This window comes from Scyliorhinus torazame, chromosome 6, assembly GCF_047496885.1.
Source record: "Scyliorhinus torazame isolate Kashiwa2021f chromosome 6, sScyTor2.1, whole genome shotgun sequence".
NCBI classification, from domain to species: domain Eukaryota; kingdom Metazoa; phylum Chordata; class Chondrichthyes; order Carcharhiniformes; family Scyliorhinidae; genus Scyliorhinus; species Scyliorhinus torazame.
Window position 1 is genome coordinate 169,344,580 of NC_092712.1, and position 25,946 is coordinate 169,370,525.

Below are 25,946 nucleotides of genomic sequence, written 5' to 3' on the forward strand. Positions count from 1 at the left end.
TTACACCACTCCACTAGGTTCTCTATCTCCTTCCTGTATTCTGACTCATTGTTGTTCGAGATTCGACCCACTGCTGGTCATGTCATCATCAAATTTGCAGATGGAGTTGGAGCCAAATTTTGCCAAGCTGTCGTGTGCGTATAGTGAGTATTGTAGGGGGCTAAGTACGCAGCGTGCGAGGCCCTGGTATTAAGGACTATCGTGGAGGACGTGTTTATCCTTACAAGGATCCAGTTGCAGAGTGAGGAGCCAAGTCCTTGGTTTTGGAGCTTTGATATGAGCTTAGCTGGGATTATGGTGTTGAAGGCAGAGCTGTAGTCAATGAATAGGAGTCTGAAGTAGGTTTCCTTGTTGTCGAGATGCTCCAGGGATGAGTTTGGGGTCAGGGAGATGGCATCTGCTGTGCACCGGTTGTGACGGTATGCGAATTGCAGTGGATCTAGGCAAAATGGGAGTATGGAGTTGATGTGCCTCATAACCACCTCTCGAAGCACTTTACAATCGATATCAGGCCACCAGACAATAATCATTGAGGCATGTTGCCTAGTTCTTCTTTGGCGCCAGTATGATGGTGTTCTTATTGAAGCAGGTGAGGACCTCGGAACGGATTAGGGAAAGATTGAAGATGTCCACGAACACATTTGCCAGCGGTTCCGGCAGGATCTGAGTGCATGACTTGGGACCCTCTCAGGACCCGTTGCCTTCCGAGGGTTCACTTTCAAGATGGCCCATCTGACTTTGGAAGCTGTGACGGTGGGTATAGGTGTTTCCGGGGCTGCTGGGGCAGTCAACAGCAGTTTGATGGTTTCCTGCTGGAACAAGCATAGAATGCATTGAGCTCATCGGGGAGGGGTTCGCTGCTGATAGAGATTCTGCTCGGCTTCGCTTTGTAGCCCTTATGTTGTTTAAGCCTGGCCATAACCGATTGGAGTCCGTGACATTAATCTGTGACTCTAGCTTTGTCTGATATTGTCTCTTGCCATCCCTGATGAATTTGCGGAGGTCGTATCTGGATTTCTTGTATAGGTCAGGGTCGCTTGACTTGAACGCCTCAATGACCTCCCTCCCATCTTAAGGTCAGAAGTGGGGATGTTTGTGGATGACTGCACAATGTTCAGCACCATTCGCAACTCCTCAGATTAATGAAGCAATCCATGTCCAAATGCAGCAGCAAGACCTGGACAATATCTGCACTGTAGCACAGTGGTTAGCACTGTTGCTTCACAGTGCCAGGGTCCCAGGTTCCATTCCCGACTTGGGTCACTGTCTGTGTGGAGTCTGCAATTTTTTACTGTGTCTTCGTGGGTTTCCTTTGTGTGCTCTGGTTTCCTACCATTTGTCCCGAAAGACGTACTGTTCGGTAATTTGGACATTCTGAATTCTCCCTCTGTGTACCCGAACATGCTGTGCCGACTAGGGGCTTTTCACGGTAACTTCATTGCGCTGTTCATATATGCCTACTTGTGACAATAAAGATTATTATTATCATTATTCTGTTTTCCCCCCCTCTATGGGTTGTTTTTCTGACTTTTCTCTGTTGGCTGTTCAGGATTACCAGCCCAAGCTTTAGACTTGCTTCAGTGGAAATGAGTGACCGTTGTGTCCTATCTACGATATGGAATTCTAGGTCTTCCTTCTTTACTTTGCATGGCGTTGTCAGATGAACTTGCCCTCTCAGTACGAGTATCGTGCCATCGTATAGCTACAACCTTACTTTTGAGGGCTTTATTTTCAGATTGGCATTTTGATCCACTTCACACAGATCTGTGAACGTCATTATGTTGTGTCTATCTGACGCTTGTTTGCTTGATACTTTCTTTCTGCGGGCATCATGGTAACAGTCACAAACCATTTGTCACGTATAGACATGACTTGTTTGGTATGGATCTTCATCAGACTCATCAGCTGATATCACTCCAGTGGTTATCTGTATAGGCTTGTTTTGTTATTTTCTGGTCAAACACTGTGCAAAATGATTCAGATTATTGCAGTTAAAACACTGATTTTCCCATGCCCGGCAATTCTTCTTCTCCTGTGTCTTCCTGCTGTCTTCTGCAGGATTTACACCTGCCTTTTCTCCGTTCTTTTGCATTGGACTGTCTTCAGCATACTCCTTTTCCTGGTTTGCTCTGCCATACTCTAGCTATTGTTTCACAACTTCAGCATTTTAATACGGCCATTGCTTTCTTTAGCATCAGTTTTCAACTTGACTTTCAACTAAGTAGACTTGCTCTCAACAAGGGGTCTCGGGGCGGCAGGTGGCACAGTGGTTATCATTGGGACTACGGCGTTGAGGACACTGGTTCGAATCCCGGCCCTGGGTCACTGTCCGTGTCCGTGTGGAGTTTGTACGTTCTCCCCGTGTCTGCGTGGGTTTCACCCCCACAACCCAAAGATGTGCAGGTTAGGTGGATTGGTCACGCTAAATTGCCCCTTAATTGGAAAAAAAACCCCATTGGGTACTCTGAATTTATTTTAAAAAAACAAGGGGTCTCTCATGATGAGGACCAATCTACCATTAACCAGATCACCTTTAAACTGTCCAAATTCACATCATTCTGCTAGCTGCGTTACTGCTGTGACGTTTTGTTCAACTGTCTTGTTTTCACTCTGAACTCATCAATGTTGAATACATATCTTTCATTTTTTTAAATTATAAATTTAGAGTACCCAATTCATTTTTCCAATTCAGGGGCAATTTCGCGTGGTCAGGGTCTGAGTGCATGACTTGGGACCCTCTGCACATCTTTGGGTTGTGGGGGTGAAACCCACGCAAACACGGGGAGAATGTGCAAACTCCACATTGACAGTGACCCAGAGCCGGGATCGAACCTAGGACCTCAGCGCTGTGAGGCAGCAGTGCTAACCACTGTGCCACCATGCTGCCCTCCATATCTTTCATATCTAGCATTTAGTCAGGGTTCAAAAAGTGCTTTCAAATCGTCCTTTTTTTACTCGTCTGTTAGATTTAGATGATGTACACATGTAGCAGTCTCTGCTCAGCAGTGTTAACAGTGTGGCTGAAGTGTTGGGTGCTCTGCTACACAGACGAACCATCACGGTTGCGAATGGTACAACTCAGTTTTATTTCAAACATCTATTTACAGTTGTATACTGTTTACTGAGGTTCGATCATAACCCTTGAATCTGTGGACCTACTCCTAATTCTATCTTGTAGTGGCACTCAGCACATGGTGGATGTCTGAATGGCTTGCTATGAGCTCTGTGCCCTGAGCTGTCTCGTCCTCGAGTGCCCAGGAAGTGTTGTGTTCCCTGTTTTGTACTGTGTATGCTCTTGCCTGTGATTGGCTGTCATGTTGTGTTGATTAGTCCGTTGATCTGTCCATCAGTATGTATGTATGTATGTGCTATGATGTTCACCTGGATATCATGACAGTGGCAACTCTTATTGATTCAGGCTTATTAATTAAGTCTGTTGCACTGTCATAGTCTTGCAATTGTAAGTCGAAAAACTGCCAGTTTGCCATGCATCACTATCCAATGTTACTGGAGATGGGATTGGAAAATATACTGCAGGTATTTTTACTCACTATTTATTTGCTGACAGCCGCTTTAGCTCAGTTGGCTGGTCAGCTGGTTCGTGCTGCAGAGCGAGGCCAACAGCATGGGTTCAATTCCTGTGCCAGATGAAGTCATTCATGACTTCTCAACCTTGCCCCTCACCTGACGTGTGGTGATCCTCAAGTTAAAGCACCTTCAGCTCTTCCCCTCAAAGAGGAAAGCAGCCAATGGTCATTGGGATCATGGCAACATTACTTTACTTTTATTTACTTGCAGCCTTTGTGTTTCCTTTTCCTGTGCAGCCAATAATTGCATTTGCAGTCTGTGTGTACTTTTGTCTTTTTTTCTGCATCCAGCAATTTCACTTACAGCATGTGTCTGCTTTTATTTTGTGCATTGCACCGTTGTCTGTTTTTCTTTACAGCAGCTGTTTGCAGATTTTGAGTGTGTTCCTAGATTCGATGTGTTTCTACTCCTTTTTCGGGTTTCAAAAAATCTATTTTCTGCCACACTGACACCATGTTGCAAGTATGAGGACAGCTGTACGTCTTTAGTGTTTCTCTCTGAGGCTTTTATTGAACTGATTTCAAGATGCCTGCCCCCAGAGGTAGACGCTTGGCATGATCATGTGACTACAGAAAGCTTAAGGTGTCAATCAGACTGGTTACATTTCAAAACCCAAACAAAGAGGAAGGAAACAAACTTGAACAGCAAGAAATGATCTTGGACAAGAGAAGAAAACTATAGTAACACAATTAAAATAAAGTTCAACTTGCACAGAAGTAAACAGAGTGTGTAGTACAGGAATATTTTTGTCTTGCATGATTGACTTTGTCTACGTATATGTTTCTGGAACCCACCTCTTCATTCACCTGAGGAAGGAGCTGTGCTCCGAAAGCTAGTGATTCGAAACAAACCTGTTGGACTTTAACTTGGTGTTGTAAGACTTCTTCCTGTGCTCACCCCAGTCCAACGCCAGCATCTCTACATCAGGAATGTTTTAGTCTTGATATGATCGCACTTAACAAATTATACACAACATGTACACAACAGAACGTTCAGTGAAACAAGCAATAATGTAATATATTTCCATCATTCATTTCACCATCATGTTGAATTTTTCCACTTTTCAACATTTTGAATAATTTCACATAAAAACCTTAACTGTTTTACCATCCTTTATGATAGAGATTCAAACTTCCTTATACTTTTAGCATGATGCTGTAATATTTTATGCGGAAGTTGAGGCTCGGTAATAGGTCTGCTTACCTTCAGTGGTGAGAAGTACATTGCATGATCATAAAATAAGTAGGTGGAGGGGACCGCTGTAGTCTTGATTAGTGACTGAATTATTTTTGAGTAATGATAGGTTTTTATTACAACAGGTGCAGCTCTAAATTGCTCCAAGATGGCGATGCTGACTAAACTCTTATCAGAGAGGAGGTAGTGGCATACTGTATTGTCACTGGACTGGTGATCCAGAGACCCATATCCTGGGGACGCGGGTTCGAAACCCGCCATGGCAGATGGTAGAAATGAAATCCAATAAATATATGGAATTTTAAAAAAAAAGGTCTAATGGTGACCATGAAACCATTGTCAATTGTTGTAAATATCCTTTAAGGAAGGAAATCTGTCATCCTTCCCTGATCCACAGCAATGTGGTTGACTCCTTTAGGGCGGCACGGTTAGCATTGCTGCCTCACAATGCCAGGGACCTGGGTTCCATTCCGGCTAAAGATTACTGTCTGTGTGGAGTTTGTACATTCTCCTTGTGTCTGCATGGGTTTCCTCCGGGTGCTCTGGTTTCCTCCCACAGTCCAAAGATATGCAGGTTAGGTGGATTGACTGTGCTAAATTGCCCCTTTGTGTCCAAAAAAGTGTGTAGGTTCGATTAAGGGTGAGGCATGATCAATTTGGCTGGAGACAAAGTTGAATTCAAACTGAGGCTTTATTAGTATCAGATGTGTGGTCTCCTACAGCAGCTGACGAAATGGCAGCGAGCTGAAGGCCACGCATATTTATAACCCGGCTCCTGGGCGGAGCTAGCATGCAGGGGCCTAGGTGAACCTGTAGTGCAGGTTCTACCGTACAACCCTTAATATAAGAACACAGTGGTTTACCACATTCACCCCTGTTAAAATTGAGTCCGACGGGGGTGGTGGATAACTATATACAATTCGCAATCTTTAATATTTACAGAACAGTAAAGAAATGTCTCTGGTCATCCGGTGGGCCGGTCAGAGGTTCAGCCGGTCCGGCACCTTGATCGTCCTCTGGGATCGACGAAGTGGAGCCGGCGATGTTGGTGCTGTCATGGCCGAAGTTGACTCCGGGTGCGTGCCAAAATCCTCTTCTTCAACGGGGGTGGGCAGGGGGAGGACGGACACTCCTGGGGGCGGTGATGGGGGCAGCGGGGGAGGGGAGGGTGGCGACGAGGGTGGCGCGGGGGTGGAACCTGCTGGTGCCAGGTCCCTGAGGGAGATGGTATCCTGGCGGCCATCTGGGAAGGCCATGTAGATGTACTGTGGGTTTGACCGTAGCAGGTGCACCCTTTCCACCAACTGATCCGTCTTGTGGAGCCGCACATGTTTACGGAAAAGAACGATTCCTGGAGCTGTTAGCCAAGTTTGGAGTGATAGCCCGGATGTGGACTTCCTGGGGAAGGCAAAAAGACGTTCATGCGGTGTTCTGTTAGCAGCAGTGCAAAGTAATGAGCGAATGGCATGTAGTGCATCAGGGAGGACCTCTTGCCAGCGGGAGGCCGGGAGATTCCTAGACCGTAGGGCCAGCTGGACGGCCCTCCATACTGTCCCATTCTCCCTTTCTACCTGTCCGTTTCCCCGGGGATTGTAGCTCGTCGTTCTGCTGGAGGCGATACCACTGCTGAGCAGGAACTGACGTAGCTCATCACTCATGAATGAGGGCCCCCTGTCACTGTGGATGTAGGCGGGGAAGCTGAACAGAGCGAAGATCGAATTGAGGGCTTTAATGACGGTGGCAGACGTCATGTCGGGGAATGGAATGGCGAAGGGAAAACTGGAGTATTCATCGACCACACTGAGGAAATAGGTGTGTCGGTCGGAGGAGGGGAGGGGGCCTTTGAAATCCACGCTGAGGCGTTCAAAGGGGCGGGAGGCCTTCGGGTGCGCGCGATCCGGCTGGTAGAAGTGCGGTTTGCACTCGGCACAGACCTGGCAGTCCTTGGTGATCGTCCTTACTTTCTCGACGGAGTAGGGCAAATTTCGTGCCTTAATGAAGTGGTACAACCGAGTGACCCCTTGGTGACAAAGGCTGTCGTGCAGGGCCTGGAGTCGGTCTACCTGTGCGCTGGCACATGTACCTCGGGATAGGGTGTCTGGGGGCTCGTTGAGTTTGCCAGTGCGATACTTAATCACGTAGTTCTAGGTGGAGAACTCTATTCTCTACCGCAAGATTTTGTCATTTTTGACCTTGCCTCGCTATGTTGTTGTTGAACATGAAGGCAACCGACCGTTGGTCAGTGAGGAGAGTGAATCTCCTGCCGGCCAGGTTATGCCTCCAATGCCGCACAGCCTCAATGATAGCCTGGGCCTCCTTTTCGACGGATGAGTGCCGAATTTCGGAAGCATGGAGGGTGCGGGAAAAGAATGCCATGGGCCTGCCTGCCTGGTTGAGGGTGGCGGCAAGGGCGAGGTCCGATGCATCGCTTTCTACTTGGAAAGGAAGTGTTTCGTCTACAGCGTGCATTCCAGCTTTGGCAATATCAGCTCTGATCCGGGCGAAAGCCTGTTGGGCCTCGGCCGTCAGGGGGAAATGAGTGGACTGTATGAGTGGGCGGGCCTTGTCTGCATAGTTCGGGACCCACTGAGCGTAATACAAGAAGACCCCCAGGCAGCGTTTGAGGGCCTTGGGGCAGTGGGGGAGGGGAAGCTCCATGAGGGGGCGCATGCGGTCGGGATCAGGCCCCAGAACTCCGTTCTGGACCACGTAGCTGGCTTAAGCGGTTTGTACGGAACACGCACTTGTTATACGTGAGGTTGAGGAGAGTGGCGGTGCGGGGAAATTTAGCGAGGTTGGCATCGTGGTCCTGCTGATCATGGCCGCAGATGGTCACATAGTCTAGGTATGGAAACGTGGCCCGCAAGCCGTACCGGTCGACCATTCGGTCCATCTCCCTTTAGAAGACCGAAACCTCATTGGTGATGCTGAAGGGGACCCTAAGGAAGTGATCTAGCCGGCCGTCTGCCTCGAAGCCAGTGTATGGCCGGTCCGATTTACGGATGGGGAGCCAGGTGGTAAGCGGATTTCAGGTCCACCGTTGAGAAGACCCGGTACTGTGCAATCTGGTTAACCATGTCAGATATGCGTGGGAGGGGGTACGCGTCGAGCTGCGTATACCTGTTGATGGTCTGGCTGTAGTCCACGACCATTTGGTTTTTCTCCCCAGACTTAACCACTACCACTTGAGCTCTCCAGGGGCTGTTGCTGGCATCGATGACTCCCTCCCGAAGCAACCGCTGGACCTCGGACCTGATGAAGACCTTATCCTGGGTGCTGTACCGTCTGCTCCTGGTGGCGACGGGTTTGCAGTCTGGAGTTAGATTGGCAAAGAGGGAAGGAGGATCGACCTTTAGGATTGTGACGCTGCACACAGTGAGGGGTGGCAAGGGTCCGCCGAATTTAAGTGTCAGGTTCTGCAGGTTGCACTGAAAATCCAAGCCAAGGATAAGTGCAGCGCAGAGATTAGGGAGGACGTAGAGGCAAAAACTGTGGCACTCTACGCCTTGGACTGTGAGTGTGACCGTGCAGTACCCCCCGATTGCTACGCGAAGGGATCCGGAGGCCAGGGAGATACTTTGATTGGTAGGGTGTACTTTAAGGGAACAGCGCCTTACCATATTTGGATGTACAAAGCTCTCGGTGCTCCCGGAGTCCAGTAGGCAAGAGGTCACGTGGCCGTCGACTTTCACGCTGGTGGATGCGTTGGTCAGAGTGTGTGGTCGGGACTGGTCGATTGCCATGGATGCGAGTCGTGGTTGGTCGTCGGGTAGTGAGGCGGCTGCTGAGTCGGGGTCCATGTGCTGCGGGGTGGACAAGATGGCGGCGTCCGGAGGTCCTGGGGGTCACAAAATGGCAGCGACCATGAAACGCATGTGTTGTGTGGGGGAGAAGATGGCGGCGCCCATTGCTCGCACATGGCCTGGGGAGGATAGCGGCGCCCATTGTCCGTGACTGGGGGCGGGGGGCAGGGGGGGGGTGCGGCTGCCTCTGAGTGGGCCTGGCACACCGCTGCGTAGTGGCCCTTCTTCCCGCAGGCCTTACAAAGGGCAGCGCGGGCCGGGCAGCGTTGGCGGGGGTGACTTTGTTGGCCGCATCGGGGCCCCCCGGAGATCACTGGCTGGCACGTAGCGCAGGCGTATTGGGTGGGTAGCGCCCCGCTGGGGCGGCTGCCTGTGGGGCCCATGAAGCGTCGGAGGAGTGGGGTTGGGGCGTAGGACTGTACATTGCGCAGGGCGACCGTCATGGAAAGCGCGAGTGTTTTAGTCTCTGCGAGGTCGCGCGTGGTCCGTTCTATGAACCGCTGCCTGATAACATTGGACCCAATCCCAGTTACAAAAGCGTCCCTCATAAGGTGATCTGAGTGCTCCTTAGCTGTAACGTCCTGGCAGTCACAGTCCCAAACTAGTGGTAGCAGGGCCCTCCAGAAGTCCTCGATTGACTCATCAGGTAGTTCAGTACGCGTTGAGAGCGCGTGTCTGGCGAAGAGCGTGTTCGGCTTCTCATAATTTTCTTTATGAGTCGAGTCATAGAATCAGCGTAATTGGGCGCATCCTGGATCAGCGGGAAGATTTTAGAGCTGAGTCTGGAGTACAAGATTTGAATCTTCTGAGCCTCTGGAACGGGTCGGCGCCGCGTTGATATACGCTTCAAAACAAGCTAGCCAGTGCTGAAAGTCCTTTCTGGCGTCGCTTGCGTGTGGATCCAGCTGCAGTCGATCTGGTTTAATCCGGAGGTCCACCTTCTGAATCAGATACTAATAAATTGAGGCACGATCAATTTGGCTGGAGACAAAGTTGAATTCACTGAGGCTTTATTCGTATCTGATGTGTGGCCTCCTACAGCAGCTGACGAAATGGCAGCGAGCTGAAGGCCACGCATATTTATAACCCGGCTCCTGGGCGGAGCTAGCATGCAGGGGCCCAGGTGAACCTGTAGTGCAGGTTCTACCGTACAACCCTTAATATAAGAACACAGTGGTTTACCACAAAAGGGGTTAATGGGACAGGGTGGGGAAGTGAGCTTGGGTGACATACCCTTTCAGAGGGTTGGTGCAGACTCAATGGACTGAATGACCCTGCTGCAGTGTAGGGATTGTTGTTTACTGTTTTTATTTGTGAGGTTACAGGAGATAAATTTGTTAAAATAACCTTTGTAAAGCAGCAAGTTACTTGTTTTTATTGTAGTTCATCAGCCAGAACACCTACATTTGCTGTCAGTCATTCATCATGGTTGAAAGAACAGCCGTTCGGTTAGTGAAAGCTCCAGCTGCACCAGTTTCAGTTTTTTAAAAAATCACCAGTAATCACAAACTTCTGCTTTCATGTTTTTTATGTACACAGAAAGCGTCTCTTTGCTCACAATGTAACCAACTGAAAGTTGGCATTATTAATCAAAAACAATTTCTTGACTAGTTTCTCAAATGTTCAAGAACTGTTAAAAATATTTTCTGATATGTTTTGTTAAACTCCTTGTATAGATTCTTCAGGGAAAAGTCGCATGGCCAATTTTTTTTTCCAAGTAAATCAAGTTGTAGGCTCAAAAGCTTTTATGTAAATCCAGTTGCCTGTGTTTGATATTGTCAATGTTTTGTGAAACAAAAAAAATGGTGCTGATACAAACCTTTCTTCTCCCCAATGCGCCTACACAACACACACATCAATCTTTTTAATGGTTTTCAGCACAAAAAGGCACCATGCGACACCATGTTTCTGTTTTGGAAAATTCAAGTATGATGCAAACTAATTCCAAAATTAAATATTCAATACATTCGGGGAGATGCTAAAGCTATTACAATCTAATGAGTGGGTTCTTTCAGGGGGTAGCAGATGAGTGTGAGAGGTGTGGGCGGGGGCCAGCGAATCATGCGCACATTTTGGGGTTGTGAAAAATTGGGAAGTTTCTGGGTGGGAGTATTCGTGGTCTTAGCCAGGATAGTGGAAGAGGGAGTGGACCCGGACCCTTTGGTGGTGATATTTGGGGTTTCAGAGAAGCCGGAGCTCATGGAGAGGAGGAAGGCCGATGTCTTGGCCTTCGCCTCTCTGATTGCACGGCAACAAATTTGCTGGCGTGGCGGTCGGCATCGCCACCGGGGGTAGCAGCACGGTTGGGTGACCTGTACAACTTCCTGTGGTTAGAAATGATAAAGTATGAGTTAGGGGGCTCAGCAGGGGAGTTTGAGAAAAGGTGGGGCATGTTTGTGACCGTGTTTGGGGAGCTGTTCGTCGCGGGGGGGGGGGGGGGGGGGGGGGGCGCGGTTAAAAAAGGAGGAAAATCTGTACAAACCGTATAGTTGATTGTTGGGAAGAATGTTTCCTGGCGTGTTTATTTGCTGTAACCTACTTTGATGCAAGTTTGAATAAAATGTGTTTTTTTAAAAAAAAAGCTATTGCAACCTTCTCTCAAAAGAAATTGGATTTATTCAGTAATTTGAATTAATCCATTTATGTGAAACAGCATTGCAGGCATTTTATGCTTAAAATTCAAATTAACAGATAAATTGAGCTAAATAACATTGTTTAAACAATATTATTCACATGCGTATGAACATTTTGCACAGGTTCTAGTGCCACATGGTAATTTCAGTATGATTTGAAGCTTCTGATTGAACATTGTACAAACAAAGTAACATAAATTGACATTTCACAAGCAATTTTACAGGTGCAGTATTTCCATGCGTTACACTTTTTAACTAAAACTCAGTTATAAAAAAATGTAATGGATTTATGCAATTTTAGACATTACAGAGCTCATCATCATAGTCCAACTCTGAGCTTTATGAATATTTGAAATCTAAAAAATTCTTGCTGCTCTATTTTGTTGCCTCCACCCAGAAAAAATTATGTGAACAAAAGAACATTTACTAGTTCACGCAAGTGTTTGCATTATTGGACCTTTTGTTTGCAATAATTGAACATTAAGTCTAGAGGGATTTCTTGCAGTGCTTCGTTTACTTCAAATGTTAAGCATCTTTGTTTTCCTGTTCTGGTTGCTAGAACACAGCATGCCTAATCTTGCTGGGTACTGGAGCATTTCAAAAGAAACTCACAACAAAAAGGTTTGCAATAATTCAGTGTTGACTATACTTATTTCAATGATTAAAAGTATATTTATTACTTCCAGTTACTGTTGAGTACAAATATGGTTTTAAAAGCACATGTGTCTGCATGTTTCAAGCACTCATTAAGGGTAGAGATTGTTGAATAATTTCATTCAGTTTCAGGTATTGAGATTAACATTGCGCTCCACTTAATCACAAAAACTGACTCAACTAATATGTTTAATTTGTATTTGTGCAATTTTATATTTCATCATTATGATCCCCTGGCAGTGTTATGAATAAGTAGCAACAATTTGAGAAAGGACAAGAAGGAGGCCGTTTTGTATTAGCAGCTAATGATGTTTTTGAAAATGTCTTTATATTCTTACATTATGGAATATTTGAAAGATCTGACAGAGCAAGCTTGAACTACAGTAGCGCTAGCGCAGGACTAAAACATTAATTTTTGACATTTCTAAATCTTAATTTTACAGGCATTTAAAGATGTATGGATAGGAATGAAAGTAGCTTCATGCGTGGATACCTCCCATCCAGACATTTTTGTTGTGATTGGGGAAACATGTGCGTTAAATGTTCCAATTACGTTGCAAAGAAATTGCTCCTAAGTTTTCCACATTTATCTATTAAATTTGTAAAGAAAATCTGTACAACATATGTCCTATTGAGAACAACTGAAAGACTAAATGTTGGTACTTCGTCTGCTCCAGTTGTTTCTGAAAACCACAGAGATCATTTTAATTGGTATCCAAAAAATTAACTTTATTGGATAACCACCTGATTACAAGAATTTATCCCTGGCCCTTCCTATTACTCAGCTGCACATCATCTGAATATATAATGTACGGCTGCACAATATAGACTGACAACAAGCAGCTCCACCTCACCACCACTTTTGTTGTGCTGCTTGTCCAACATCCTGTATTGGATGAGTAGAAATTTCCTCCCATTACATATTGAGAAAACATAAGCCCTTGGGCCCTACTGCAAACTTTGTTCCTTATCCACTAACTCTCCCTGTCTGAGGCTTAATCCGGCCACTCAAAATCTTCCAATCCTTTTTTGACCAGGGGCAGGCTTCTGATCCCATATCTTTCATCACCGAGACTACCTATGTCCAAACACCATAACCTGGCCTAACTGAGCCCTTACCTCAGCTTGTCAATTGAATCGAGAAGCAGGTGAGGAGAAGACAGATGGGAGGGGTGGAAGGGCAGGGGATAGGAGGATGAAGGATGGGGTGGAAAGGAAAGTACAGATAATCGCTGAGGAGTGAAGAAAGATAGGGGTGCGGTGAAGGGAGATGGGGAGCAGCGTATGGAGAGAAGATGGAGCAGGTGAGGGAAAGGGGAGGAGACCAGAAAGAAAGTGGAGAGAGTAGTGCAGGGTAGGGGAGAGCTGATGCTGAGTGACATTTTATAATAGGCAAGTCCATAATCAAGATCACACTGGCCTCACAATTTAAAGGGCAGCTTTGATGTGAAAACAAGTAAAACATAATTTTTTTTATTTTTTTTGTTGAAGTATTTAAGGGCCGGGATTCTCCGAAATCCCAGCCAAGTGTTGGCGCCGGCGTCAAAACCGGCGCGAGCGACGCCAGCGTCAAAAGGCGTCGAGGCGCAGTCATTCTCCACTTCTTCGGGGGCAAGAACGGCGCCGGAGTGCTGTGCGCTGCTCCGGCACCAAACGCTGGCCCGAAACTGCTGGCGTGGGTCCACGCATGCGCGTCACAGCCTTCTTCACGCTGGCCCCCAGGCAACATGGCGGAGTCCTACAGGGGCCCGGCACGGAGGAACATAGGCCCCACCCCCCGGAATTAGTGCTCCTGCCAATCGTTGTCCTCAATCGCGGGCGTGGCCACTGTGGAGGCCCCCACATCAGGATGGCCCCCGCAGCCAGAACGCCGAGGTCCCGCCGGGTAGGACCACATGCGAATGATGCGGGTGGGACTCGGCGGGCACTTGGCCCATCGAGCGTGGAGAATCGCCGCGGGGGCTGCTTTCAACGGCCCTCGACCGGCGGCTGCGCTGGCGCGATTGCGCCAATTCTTCGGTTGCCGGAGAATCGGCGGCCCGGTGTCGGAGCGGCGCGGCAGGATTCCCCCCCCCCCCCCCCCGCCGATTCTCCGACCCGGCGCGGGCTTGGAGAATCCTGCCCAAGATGTCTGTGTTCAATGACACATTTTATAGGTACATTGTGATCCTAGTGAAATGTTAGTATCTAAGGTTGTATGATTTACTGACTTAATTGCTGCACCAAGAGCTCGCACTGCAAACATGAGTGCAAAGCATCGCACATGGATGCTTCTAAAATGTTCAGTTATAGCTAATGCCTATCTATCAGTTATACAATATTTTGACATCACTCTCCACATGTGATTAAAGAGATTGAGGCTATTCATGGATGCTGCAGTTCATGATTGCATATGTTTGACCCATTTCAGTTTTTATTCTGGTGACTTATAATTTTTTCTTCTCTGCTTAAAAGAAGAAACCAAGGTGAGCCAAAGCTAGACTATACAAAATAAAGCTCGAGTAAATTTCCCCATTTATATAATGCATGAATTATTGAGATGCAGTGTTGAATTCTCGAGAAGCATCCTTAACCTTGAATTCTTTTAAACAGGAATTCTATGCCTCAACACTGCTGATGCTAACATATCGTTAAATAAAATATTTTTCAAGAGATTTTCCATGTTAGCCAACTAAGTTAACTTTTTGGAAATTATTTTAACTGCCAAGTTTGTGCATAGGTGGGAGTTCAAACCGAGAAAGTGGCATTGGATTGGAACCCGATATGACCCTGCCCTTTCTTGGCTTAACCTCAGGCGAGTGGGGAACCCCCATGGAGCTGCCAGGTAACTAACTGAAATATTCAAAGCGCCAGTTAACTGAATATTTAACACAACATTGTGGCCTTTAACTGCCAGCACAAGGGTTTCAAGAACAATGTGGAACTCGCCAGGGTCAGCAAGGAGGGACAACAGCAGGACCCCATTCAACAATGAAACTGACATGCTGGAAAGCCTTTGAAGAATGAATTCTCAAAGCTAGTGGCAGACTTAGAGAAAGGCTTGTGCTTGCAGGATTTTTTCTGAGAACCTGATTGCATTGTTTTGAAGATCATTTTCAACATTTTGAAAGTACTTTGGAGACTTACCTCAATCTTCATTTTCCTTCTGTTAGCCTTCACTGCAGTGTGGGAGCAGCTTATGCAATAGTAGCAGGGACTTAATTAGGAGCAACAGAAGCTGCTACAACCCCAACAGTTGCAGCCTTCTCTACAGGCTCATCCCGCTGAAAAGAACAGAGGGATTAATACACAGCTCCAGCTCGAAAGAGGAGATAACCCCAAACAGTGTTTTATAGACACTGGTTGAGCCTCCTTGATGTGTCGGAGCAACAGTGACTCAAGTGGGTGAGGCTTTTGCCATAGGTTGTTGTTGACCTGCAATCTCCTGAAAGAAGACTTCCAATAGGGCAAGGTGGGCATCAGGGTTGCCACATCCCTGAATTTCTTTACCTCTGAATCCTTCCAAAGATTTGCTTATAACGTCTTCAGAATCTGCACTCCAGAGTATCTTGTTTGCCACTGATGTTTTGTTTGCGAAGGCTGCTACTTATGCCAATGTTGCCATGGATGAGACCAATCAAACACAAATGAATATCGATTTCACAGCAATGGTTGGATTCCCACAGATATAGGGAGACATTGATTGCGCACATCTTTGTCAATCACAAATAACCCTTTCAGTATTCCGCTAGTTTGTGATCTCTAGAAGATGATCATGCATGTCTGCCATGGGTGAGGAGGGAGTCATCATGATTCATACATTCTGCAGCAGTCATATCTCCCGCAGGTTTTTATTCCTTCATGCAGCCTAAGCAGTTGTCTTGTGGGAGATCAAGGCTACTGAAGAACTGGCTGATAACTAAGAGGCGAGATACAAAGGGAGCCATGTGACCACAAAAGCGCTAATTGAATAGGCCGTGGGGTACCTCCAGATATGTTTCAGGTTGCTCGACCAATTTGAATGTGCCCTCAGTATGCCCCTTTAGGGTCTCTAGGATGATTGTGTTGAAAAAAAGGCCCTAGGAGAATGCTACGTTTTCACTGGGTGGTCTCCCTGGGTGACAGTGCCCCACCCCTACATGAGTAAAATGCCTGCTACGGGGGAAGTGGTCTTTAATTGGCCACAACTTGCTCAGTTGGACATCCAGTGGGTGGCTGATCTGTTATAATTCCTGCAATGGTAGGGGCAGCATGATGGCGCAGTGGTTAGCACTTCAGCCTCATGGTGTTGAGGTCCCAGGTTCGATCCCGGCTCTGGGTCACTGTCGATGTGGAGTTTGCGCATTCTCCCCGCGTTTGCGTGGGTTTCGGCCCCACAACCCAAAGATGGGCAGTGTAGGTGGATTGGTCACGCTAAATTACCCCTCAATTGGAAAAAATGAATTGTGTACTCTAAAAACATTTTTTAAAATTCCTGCAATGGCAGTGAGGAGATGTTGGACACCCTCCACGATGCATTTCCATATGATTTTTGCCAGCCTTTCCAGCTCTCAGGCCATCTCGTATGGGCTTGGAATATTCTGGCCAAGGTGTAAAAAGTCAGCCCCAGAAAAGTATAAAACATGGCATTTAAACATTTTTGGATGAAGCATGTTGCCTGGCATGCAGGGTTGACTCAAAACTAATTTGGGTAGCCCCAAATGTTATCACCAATTGTTGAAATTGAAAAATGTTTTAATTTGTGTTATTAATTGGCATAGAAAAAGGAAAATTCAAGCCCCTCAGTTGGTTATGTTTTTACACATCTGTTAAAAATGGTTACATTCTCCCAATATTTTGTTTTGATTGTGTCATTTGTCCTTCCTAGCTGTCCAAGTAAGGTCAGTGGAAATCCATTGTTTTGGAATTTCCCTGAATTATTCACAATTAAGTTCCTGGACATTTGAGTGAAACGTTCCTACAGTTAAGATTCCAGATTACATATCTGCATTAAAAGCAAGTTTTAAATTTTGGAGTTGAGCCTGACAATTCTATTGTCAAATAACCCTCCAAAATTTAAAGTGAGACAAAGCCATGATTGCCCGATAAGCATAATGCAATGTTATCAATTTTGCTGAATACCTGTTCATATAGATTTGTAGCTAGCTGAGCTAAAGTGACAGCTACTGTATCATTCCATGAGCCCTGTACAAAATGCCCATTTCTCACAAAACGGCAGGTAAGGAGTTTCCAGTGGTGGTCACACAAGGTGGCTGCTGCCTGGGGTTTGGGGTTTTGGCAATTTTTGCAGAATTAACGAGTGATTTTTGTGAAGAAATTGGTACAGTTTGACAGAATTAGATCCTTTCTGGCGAGTGATGTCTGGGGGGTACAACACAAGGCATAACGCAGGCAAGGGATCTTCGGATGATCGAGACGTTGGTGGACTTCTTGTCAGGTGAATTTAGGAAACAGGAACAAGCGGTTGCTGAGGATCTGATGAAGGCGATTAAGGGGGCCATGGCACCTATTTGTGAAATCTTGGACAGGTTGGATCAGGGGTGGAGGTACAGGGGGCAATGATTAAAAAGGTGAGAAGGTGCTCAATGATCACTGTGATCGGATTGTCTCTTTGAAGGCAGAGGTGGTGTTCGTGGTGCAGGAGCAGAAGGCATTAAAGGCCAACATCAGTGATCTGGAAAATTGCTCCAGATGACAGAATTTAAGAATTGTTGGACAGCCGGAGGGCCTGGAAGGTATAAGCACCACTGATTACATTTCGAAGATGTTTGTAAAGTTGGTGGGAGAGCGGGTCTTCTCGACCCCTCTGAGTTGTATTGGGCCCATCGTTCACTCGGGACAGAAGCCTAGATTGAGGGAGCCACCACGGATGATCATTGTCCATTTCCATAGGTACTTGGATAAGGAGTGGGTCTTGTGATGGACAAAGGACAATGGTGTGTAGATGGGAGGACCATCCCATCAGAATATATCAAGACGTTGGGGCAGAGTTGGCAAGAAGGCGCGAGGCCTTTAATAAGGCCAAGGCAGCCTTATAAAGAGCAACGTGCGTTTTGGGATGGCGTACCTGACTCATCTACGGTTTACCTTCAGAGACGGAGACTATTTTGGCACACCAGCGGAAGCAAATGACTTTAAGAAATACGGATCAGGGGGGAACTGGAAGGGTTTGAGGACCATGATAGGTTTTGTTTGGTCATTATTGAGTTCTTCTGTACTTGTACTTTTGTGTGGGATGCTGGGATGGTTGTAAAGTGGGGAAGGGCGTGTTATGGGGCTTGTTGGTGAGGATTATATCTGGGTGAATTTGGGGGTTTTATTGTATTGCTGGAACTGTTTGAGGGAGGGGATTTGGGTGTAGCTCTCTGTTTTCATCCTATAATGTTTGGTATTAAAGTTGGGTATGGGTTGGGGTGCTCGTTGTTGATCCATTGTGTGAGAGACTTTGATTTTTACCCAAGGTGGGGATCACCCTGCTAGCAGTTTTGCTAGCTAACGGGGGTGGAGTGGGGGAGATGCCTGCAGCTAGGTTACCTATTGGGGGTTTTCTTTTGTTTCTTAAGGTAACTCGCTTAGGTTTTGTGTGTTTGTTTGATGGGGGAGGGTTTGGTTCTCGGTGGGTTGTTTGCCTTGGGGAGTGCTGAGTAGTGGGGCAGGGAAGGAGGTTGGTAGATAACTGACAGTGCAGGTCCCTTTGTTTTTGAACTGGCTTGATGGGCGTGATGGCAGACACTTTGGGTGGGCCTGGAGCTGACGCAGGTCGGGGCTCTGCAGGATTGCCTCCAGGGGAGGATATGGCTGATCGGCGGGGTTGGTACAGAGGCTCCCTCCTTGTCCGATACATGGAATGCGAGTTGGTTAAATGGAACTTTCAGGTGCTGTTGTTTTCTCTGCTCACTTCCAAGATCATCCTATAATGCAAAGATGACTGCTGGCTTCTTTTCTCTACTGCAATCCATCTTAAACCCTCTCTCATATCTCATCCACCCTCACCATCATGGTAAGCGGAGGAGACCATGGACTTGCCACTAAGATTGGGACCACATGATTAGCTGTTTCTCCCATTGTTCTCCTTTCCCTTAGCCCACTTGGCTAAATTTTTGCTAAAGCTCCACCTACCATAGCCCTGAACGTACATTTTTCTGTAATTTCTCTCCTATCTCTCCTCATCCCCTCTCTGAGTTCATAATGTCAATGAAATGAAAATCGCTTATTGTCACAAGTAGGCTTCAAATGAAGTTACTGTGAAAAGCCCCTAGTCGCCACATTCCGGCGCCTGTTCTGGGAGGCTGGTACAGGAATTGAACCGTGCTGCTGGCCTGCCTGGGTCTGCTTTAAAAGCCAGCTATTTAGCCCTGTGCTAAACCAGCCCCTATGAGACCCACCTCCTGCTTCCTTGACCCTATTGCTGGTTACCAATCAACTTCACTGTTTGCTGACATTTGTAGTTTTTTCTTCAGATTTTGCCCCTCCTTCAGATTTACTATCATCACCTGCAAATAAAAACAACCCTTCATACCACTGTCCTTGCAAACTATCACTCCACCTCCAATCTTGCTTTGGTCTCCAAAGGCCTTGATTATGTTGTCACTTCCCCAAATCTGTGCCCACCTTGCCTGGAATTCCATGTTTGAACCCCTCCAGTAACGTTTCTATTCTGTGAGAACACCAAAACAGCTCACATCAAAGTCCCAAATTACATCCTATGTGACTGTGACAAGGTAAACTATCCTTCCTCATCCTTCTTGACTAATGTGCAGCTTTTGAGAGGGTGGATCATGCCATCCATCTTCAATACCTCTACGTTCCGAGGTTCCCACCTGCTTCATCATACCGGTTCATGGGCTGGATTCTCCGCCAGCGGGATGCTCCATTTTGCCGGCAGCCCCGGGGTTTCCCAACGGCTTAGGGCTGCCCCACAAAGGGAAACCCTATTGACCAGCCAGCGTAATGGTGAAACAGAAATGTGGTGCGGCGTGGCACGAACAGGTTCCAAAAACAGCTTCTTCCTCGCTGTTACCAGACTCCTGAATGACCCTCTTATCGACTGAACTGATCTCTTCACACATCTTCTTTACTGAGTAATACTACACTCTGTATACTCACCTGATGCCTGTGCCTATGTATTTACATTGTGTATTTATGTATGTCCCATGTTTTTTCATGTATGGAACGATCTGGACTGTACACAGAACAATACTTTTCACTGTAGCTCGGTACACGTGACAATAAATCAAATTCAAATCGAATCCATTATTGTCTGGTCTCTCAACTCTCCCACTGTTGCTAATTTTCCAGGCTGCTTACTTTATATCCAGCACAGTGGTTGGCAGTGCTTCCTCACAGGGCCAGGAACTCGGGTTTGATTGCTGCTTTGGGTGACTGTGTGGTATTTGCACGTACTCCCCGTGTCTGCGTGGGTTTCCTCCGGGTGTTCCGATTACCTCCCCCAGTCCAAAGCTGTGCCGATTAGGTGGGGTTATGGGATAGAGCGTAGGTGTGGGCCTATGTGGGGCACTCTTTCAGAGGGACGGTGCTGACTCGATGGACCGAATGGCTTCCTTCTGCGTTAAGAATTCTATGAGCAAAGGTTCCCTCCATTTAAATGTTGGAATACTGAAGCCATTGTCTGGGGTTGCTACTACAAACTCTGTTTCCTAGCTACTGTGTCCATCCCTCTCGCTAGCAACAGTCTGACTAAACCAGTTTGTTCTCAACCTTTGTCATTTTTCTAAAATTTAAAATACCCAATTCATTTTTTTTCCAATTAAGGGGCAATTTAGCGTGGCCAATCCACCTACCCTGCACATCTTTGGATTGTTGGGGTGAGACCCACATGGGAAGAATATGCAAACTCCTCACGGACAGTGACCCGGGACCAGGACCGAACCCCGGTCCTCGCCACCATGAGGCAGCAGTGCCAACTGCTGCACCATCATGCCGCCCACCTTGGTGTCATATTTGACCCCATGATGAACTTTATCCACATATCTGTGCCAACACTGAGGCAGTCTATTTCCTCCTCAGTAATGCAGCCCAACTCCAGTTTTGCCTCCGCCCACCTGCTGAAGTCCTAATATATTCTTGGTATATCTTCTTTAAATTTGAGGTCATCCATACTACTGTTCATGACCTTAATGGTACCACGGGCAGCACGGTAGCACAAGTGGATAGCACTGTGGCTTCACAGAACCAGGGTCCCAGGTTCGGTTCCCCGCTGGGTCACTGTGCGGAGTCTGCACATTCTCCCCGTGCCTGCGTGGGTTTCCTCTGGGTGCTCCGATTTCCTCCCACAGTCCAAAGACGTGCAGGTTAGGTGGATTGGCCATGATAAATTGCCCTTATTGACCAAAGGGGTTAGGATGGGTTATTGGGTTACGGGGAGAGAGTGGAAGTGAGGACTTAAGTGGGTCTGTGTAGACTCGATGGGCCGAATGGTCTCCTTCTGTTCTGTATGTTCTATGTTCACATCCTGTGCCATCATCCCATTCTTGCTGACCTACATTATTTCTCAGTTGAGCAAACCTTTGATGTTAAAGTTCTCACCCTTGTTTTCATATCTCACTCTGGCTTGGTCAGTCACTGTAATTGTCTTCCAGCATCCCCTCCCCCAACCCGATGGAATATTTACAATCTTTGAATCCTGGCCTGTTTAGCACTTCCGGTGACGGCATGCAGGTGGAAGTCGCATGTTGTGTAGCTCCTGCTCGATGCTCTGATTTTTGGAGTTTAATGCCCGGTTTCAGGGGCGGTTTTTGAACGAGCTGGTGCAGGAAAGCATAAGGTGGGTTAAGGTGGGAAAGTTGGTTGTGGCACCGGAGCAGATCAATATTTGAAGAGTTTTGACTTCCGGTGGCGGCTATGAAGGAGTAGGTCGCACATGGTGGCTCCCGCTCAGGTCGGAACTTCGGACCCTCTTTCCCTGATTTTTTTTGTCAGATCTGAAGTGGACCTTTTACCCCGATTTCTTTGTCTGATCTGAAGTGGAAAATTGATGTTGGACGCAATTGTGAAGATGAATCCTACATCAGTGCATGGCGAAGCGGACCAGGAGTGCTCGCAAAGGAAGAAATAGGCGAACGGAGAAGGCTTGGGCTGAGGCTGCAATGGGAGAAAGAATGGCGGATGTCCAGAGTTCTGGCTTGACGATCCAGCGGTCGATGGAGCAGTTGATGCAGTTTATACAGGAGAGCTTCGCCAAGCAGAAACAGGAATGCTTGGACCCGATTAAGGAGTCGATTGCGCGACTGGAACTCAGACTGGATGCTCAAGATCGGGCGATCCAGAAAGTGGAGAAGGCACTGACTGAGCAGGAGGAGTACCAAGCTGCAGTGGAGTTGGAGGTGGGAATGTTGAGAGACCAACAGAAAAGGCTCCAGAAGATGGTGGAAAACAGGTCCACCGGCAGAACCTGAGAATCGTGGGTCTCCTGGAGGGATCCAAAGGAACGGACGCAGGGGCATCCATAGCGGCTATGTTTGAGAAGCTACTGGGGGAGAGGACTTTCTCCCGACCCTTGGAGGTGGACAGGGCGCACAGAACGCTAGCGAGGAAGCCGCGTGTGGGTGACCCCCCCGAGAGCAATGGTGTTGAGATTCCATAGGTACCTTGACAAGGAGTGCATTCTACGGTGGGCCAGGCAGACGCGGAGCTGCAAATGGGAGAACCGTGTCCTACGTATATATCAGGATCTGAGCGCGAACATGGCCAGGAGAAGAGCAGGGTTCAACCAGATAAAATCGACCCTTTTTCAGAAGAAAAAGTTTGGACTACTGTACCCGGCCCGTCTTTGTGTTACGCATGAAGAGCAATATTTCTACTTCGAGTCGCCTGAGGAAGCGATAGATTTCGCGAGAAGGAAAGGGCTGGTCACGGACTGAGGTGTTTGGACTGAACTTTGCTGCAGTGCTCATGTATTTTCTTTTCTCTCCAGTTATTTTTTTTTTTAAAGAAAAGTTTTTGTCTTTGAATGTTACTTGTAATGCCTTTTGTATTGAGTTGGGGTCTGCAGACAAGCTGCTGGAGTTAAAATTTGCAGTTGCACTGATGGGGGATAGAGGTGTGAATGTTAGATGTTTGATCGTTTTGATTTTCTTTGCGTGTTTCTTTTGGGCAATTGGGTTGAGATTGTTTACGTTTGCATATGTGTGTCCGAGGTGGGAATGAACAATAGGTGGGAAAATGACTGGCGCCATGGGCAGGTGCCACCAGGTTAGCTGGGCAGGCTAGCTCACGGAAGCGCAGTGGGGGTGAGCAGATGGTATGCTTGTTGGAGGGGACTGAGAGTATAGTGCTGTTACTAGGAAGGGGGAGGGGGCGGAGGTATTCTGCTGGCGGGGGAGGGACTTTTGCTGTGGGACAATAGGGAGGTCGGGGACGGAAGGTGCCGGGGGGGTGGGCTGGAGACTGGCCCAAGAAAGGTGATGGCTGATCGGTGGGGTGGGGGGGGCGAGGGCGAAAAGCCCCCCCAACCAGGCTGATCACATGGAATGTAAGAGGGCGAAATGGGCCGGCTAAGAGGGCATGCGTGTTCGCGCGTTTGAGGGGACTGAAGGCGGACGTGGCAATGTTGCAGGAGACGCACCGTAAAGTAACTGACCAGGTCAGAATAAGGAAGGGATGGGTCGGACAGGTTTTCCACTCTGGGCTGGACTCTTAAGACTAGAGGGCTCGCAATCCTGATTAATAAGCGAGTGTCATTCGAAGTGGGAAGAATAGTTGTGGATGTGGGGGGTCGATACATAATGGTCAGTGGAAAGCTGGAAAGGTTGCCGGTGGTACTCGTTAATGTGTACGCGCCGAATTGGGATGATGTGGCGTTCATAAGGAGGATGTTGGGGAAGATCCCGGACCTGGATTTGCATAAGCTGGTTATGGGGAGGGGACTTCAACACAGTCATTAAGCCAGGGCTAGACCGATCTAGCTCAAGGACAGGCAGGGTGCCAGCAATGGCAAAGGAGCTAAAGGGGTTTATGGAGCGGGTAGGGGAAGGGGGGGGTGGACCCATGGAGATTTGGGCGATCGAGAGTGAAGGAGTTTTCCTTCTATTCACACGTGCATAAAGTGTACTCCCGGATTGACTTTTTTATCCTGAACAGGACTTTACTGACGAGGGTAGTGGACACAGTACTCAGCGATCACGATCTCGGATCATGCCCCGCACTGGGTTGACCTACAGGTGAGCAAGGAGAGTAGCCAGCTCCCGCACTGGAGGCTGGATGTAGGACTTTTACCTGATGAGGAGGTGTGTGTGGGGCTGACGAAATGTATCCAGAACTATCTGGAAGTCAATGACACGGGGGAAATTTCGGCTGTGGTGGTCCGGGAGGCGCTGAAGGCGGTGGTTAGAGGGAAGCTGATCGCGATACGGGCCCACAGGGAGAAGGCAGACAGAGCAGAGACGGACCGACTGATAAAGGAAATACTACAGGTCGACAGGAGGTATGCGGAGACCCCAGAGGCAGGGCTTCGAATGGAATGACGGAGGCTACAGGTGGAGTTTGGCTTGTTAACTACAGGGAAGGTGGTAGAGCAGCTGAGGAAGGCGAGGGGGGCGATCTATGAATGTGGGGAGAAGGCCAGTAGAATGCTTGCGCAGCAGCTTAGAAAGCTGGAGGCGGCCAGGGAGATTGGGAAAGTAAGGGACAGAGATGGGAACCTAGTCGGAGATTCAGCTGGGGTCAATAAGGCGTTTGAGGAATTCTACAGCAGGCTGTATGAGTCGGAACCCCCAGCTGGGCCAGAGAGGATGAGGCAATTCTTAGGGGGGCTGAAGTTCCCGAAGGTTGATGAAGACTTGGTAGAAGGGCGGGGGCCCCGATCGGGTTGGAAGAGATAGCAGATGGGCTGAACACCATGCAGTCGGGTAAAGCCCTGGGACCGGATGGGTACCCCGTGGAGTTTTACAAAAACTTCTCTGGGATGCTGGGTCACTGCTGATGAGGACATTTAATGAGGCAAGGGAGAGAGGGGTGCTTCCCCCGACGATGTCACAGGCCACTATCTCATTCATCCTGAAGCAGGATAAGGACCCGGAGCTACAAACCGATCTCCCTACTAAATGTAGATGCCAAATTGTTGACTAAGATCTTGTCCTCCAGGATTGAGAACTGCGTCCTGGACGTGATTGGGGGGGACCAGGTGGGATTTGTTAAGGGGAGGCAGTTGGCGGCCAACGTAAGAAGGCTGTTGAATGTTATCATGATGCCCCCAGAGGGTAGGGACGTAGGGGTAGTGGTCGCAATGGACGCAGAGAAGGCATTTGACCGGGTGTAATGGGATTATCTGTGGGAGGTACTGGGGCGATTTGGATTTGGGCTTCATTGACTGGGTCAGGCTGCTGTATCAGGTGCCTGTGGCAAATGTTCGGACGAACAGGCTGACATTGGACTATTTTAGGCTGCACTGGGGGATGAGGCAGGAATGCCCCCTCCCTGCTGTTGTTCGCACTGGCCATAGAACCGCTGGCAATTGCGTTGAGAGCCTCAAAGGGCTGGAAGGGACTGCTCTGGGGGTGGGGGGTGGAACACAGAGTCTCACTATACGCGGACGATCTGCTCTTGTATGTGTTGGACCCATTGGAAGGGATGAAAGAAATTATGGAGATTCTGGGGGATTTTGGCCGGTTTTCGGGTTATAAATTGAACATGGGGGAAAGCGACATGTTCGCGATCCAGGCAAGAGGGCAGGAGAGGCGCTTGGGGAAGCTGCCATTTTAGAGTGGTAGGGGAAGCTTTCGGTACCTAGGCATCCAGGTGGTGTGGGAATGGGAACGGCTGCACAAGCTTAATCTGGCCCGACTAGTAGACCAAATGAAGGAGGATTTTCGGAGGTGAGACGTGCTCCCGCTGTCACTGGCTAGGAGGGTACAGATAGTGAAAATGACGATGCTCCGAGATTCCTGTTTGTGTTTCAGTGTCTCCCCATCTTTATTCCTCGGTCCTTTTTTAAACGGGTTAACAAGGTGATCTCGGGCTTTTAATGGGCGGGTAAGACCCCGCGAGTTAACAAGGGGATGTTGGAGTGCAGCTGGGGGGAGGGCGGGCTGGCACTCCCGAACTTCAGTAATTATTACTGGGTGGCGAAAATAGCCAT

At 47.9% G+C, this 25,946-nt stretch overlaps 1 protein-coding gene across 9 annotated transcripts in view; it reads left to right on the plus strand.

Moving 5' to 3' along the window:
• The window catches only part of umad1 (UBAP1-MVB12-associated (UMA) domain containing 1), a 117,502-nt gene that overhangs the window by 27,604 nt on the left and 63,952 nt on the right, over positions 1-25,946 (plus strand). For 4 of the 9 annotated variants that reach the window (XM_072509080.1, XM_072509081.1, XM_072509085.1 and 1 more), the window contains exon 3: positions 14,592-14,696. The exons of the other annotated variants lie outside the window; for them this stretch is intronic. In XM_072509080.1, coding sequence (XP_072365181.1) covers positions 14,592-14,696 — 105 coding nt within the window. The remainder of the gene's footprint in view (positions 1-14,591; positions 14,697-25,946) is intronic. 9 annotated transcript variants of the gene reach the window in all.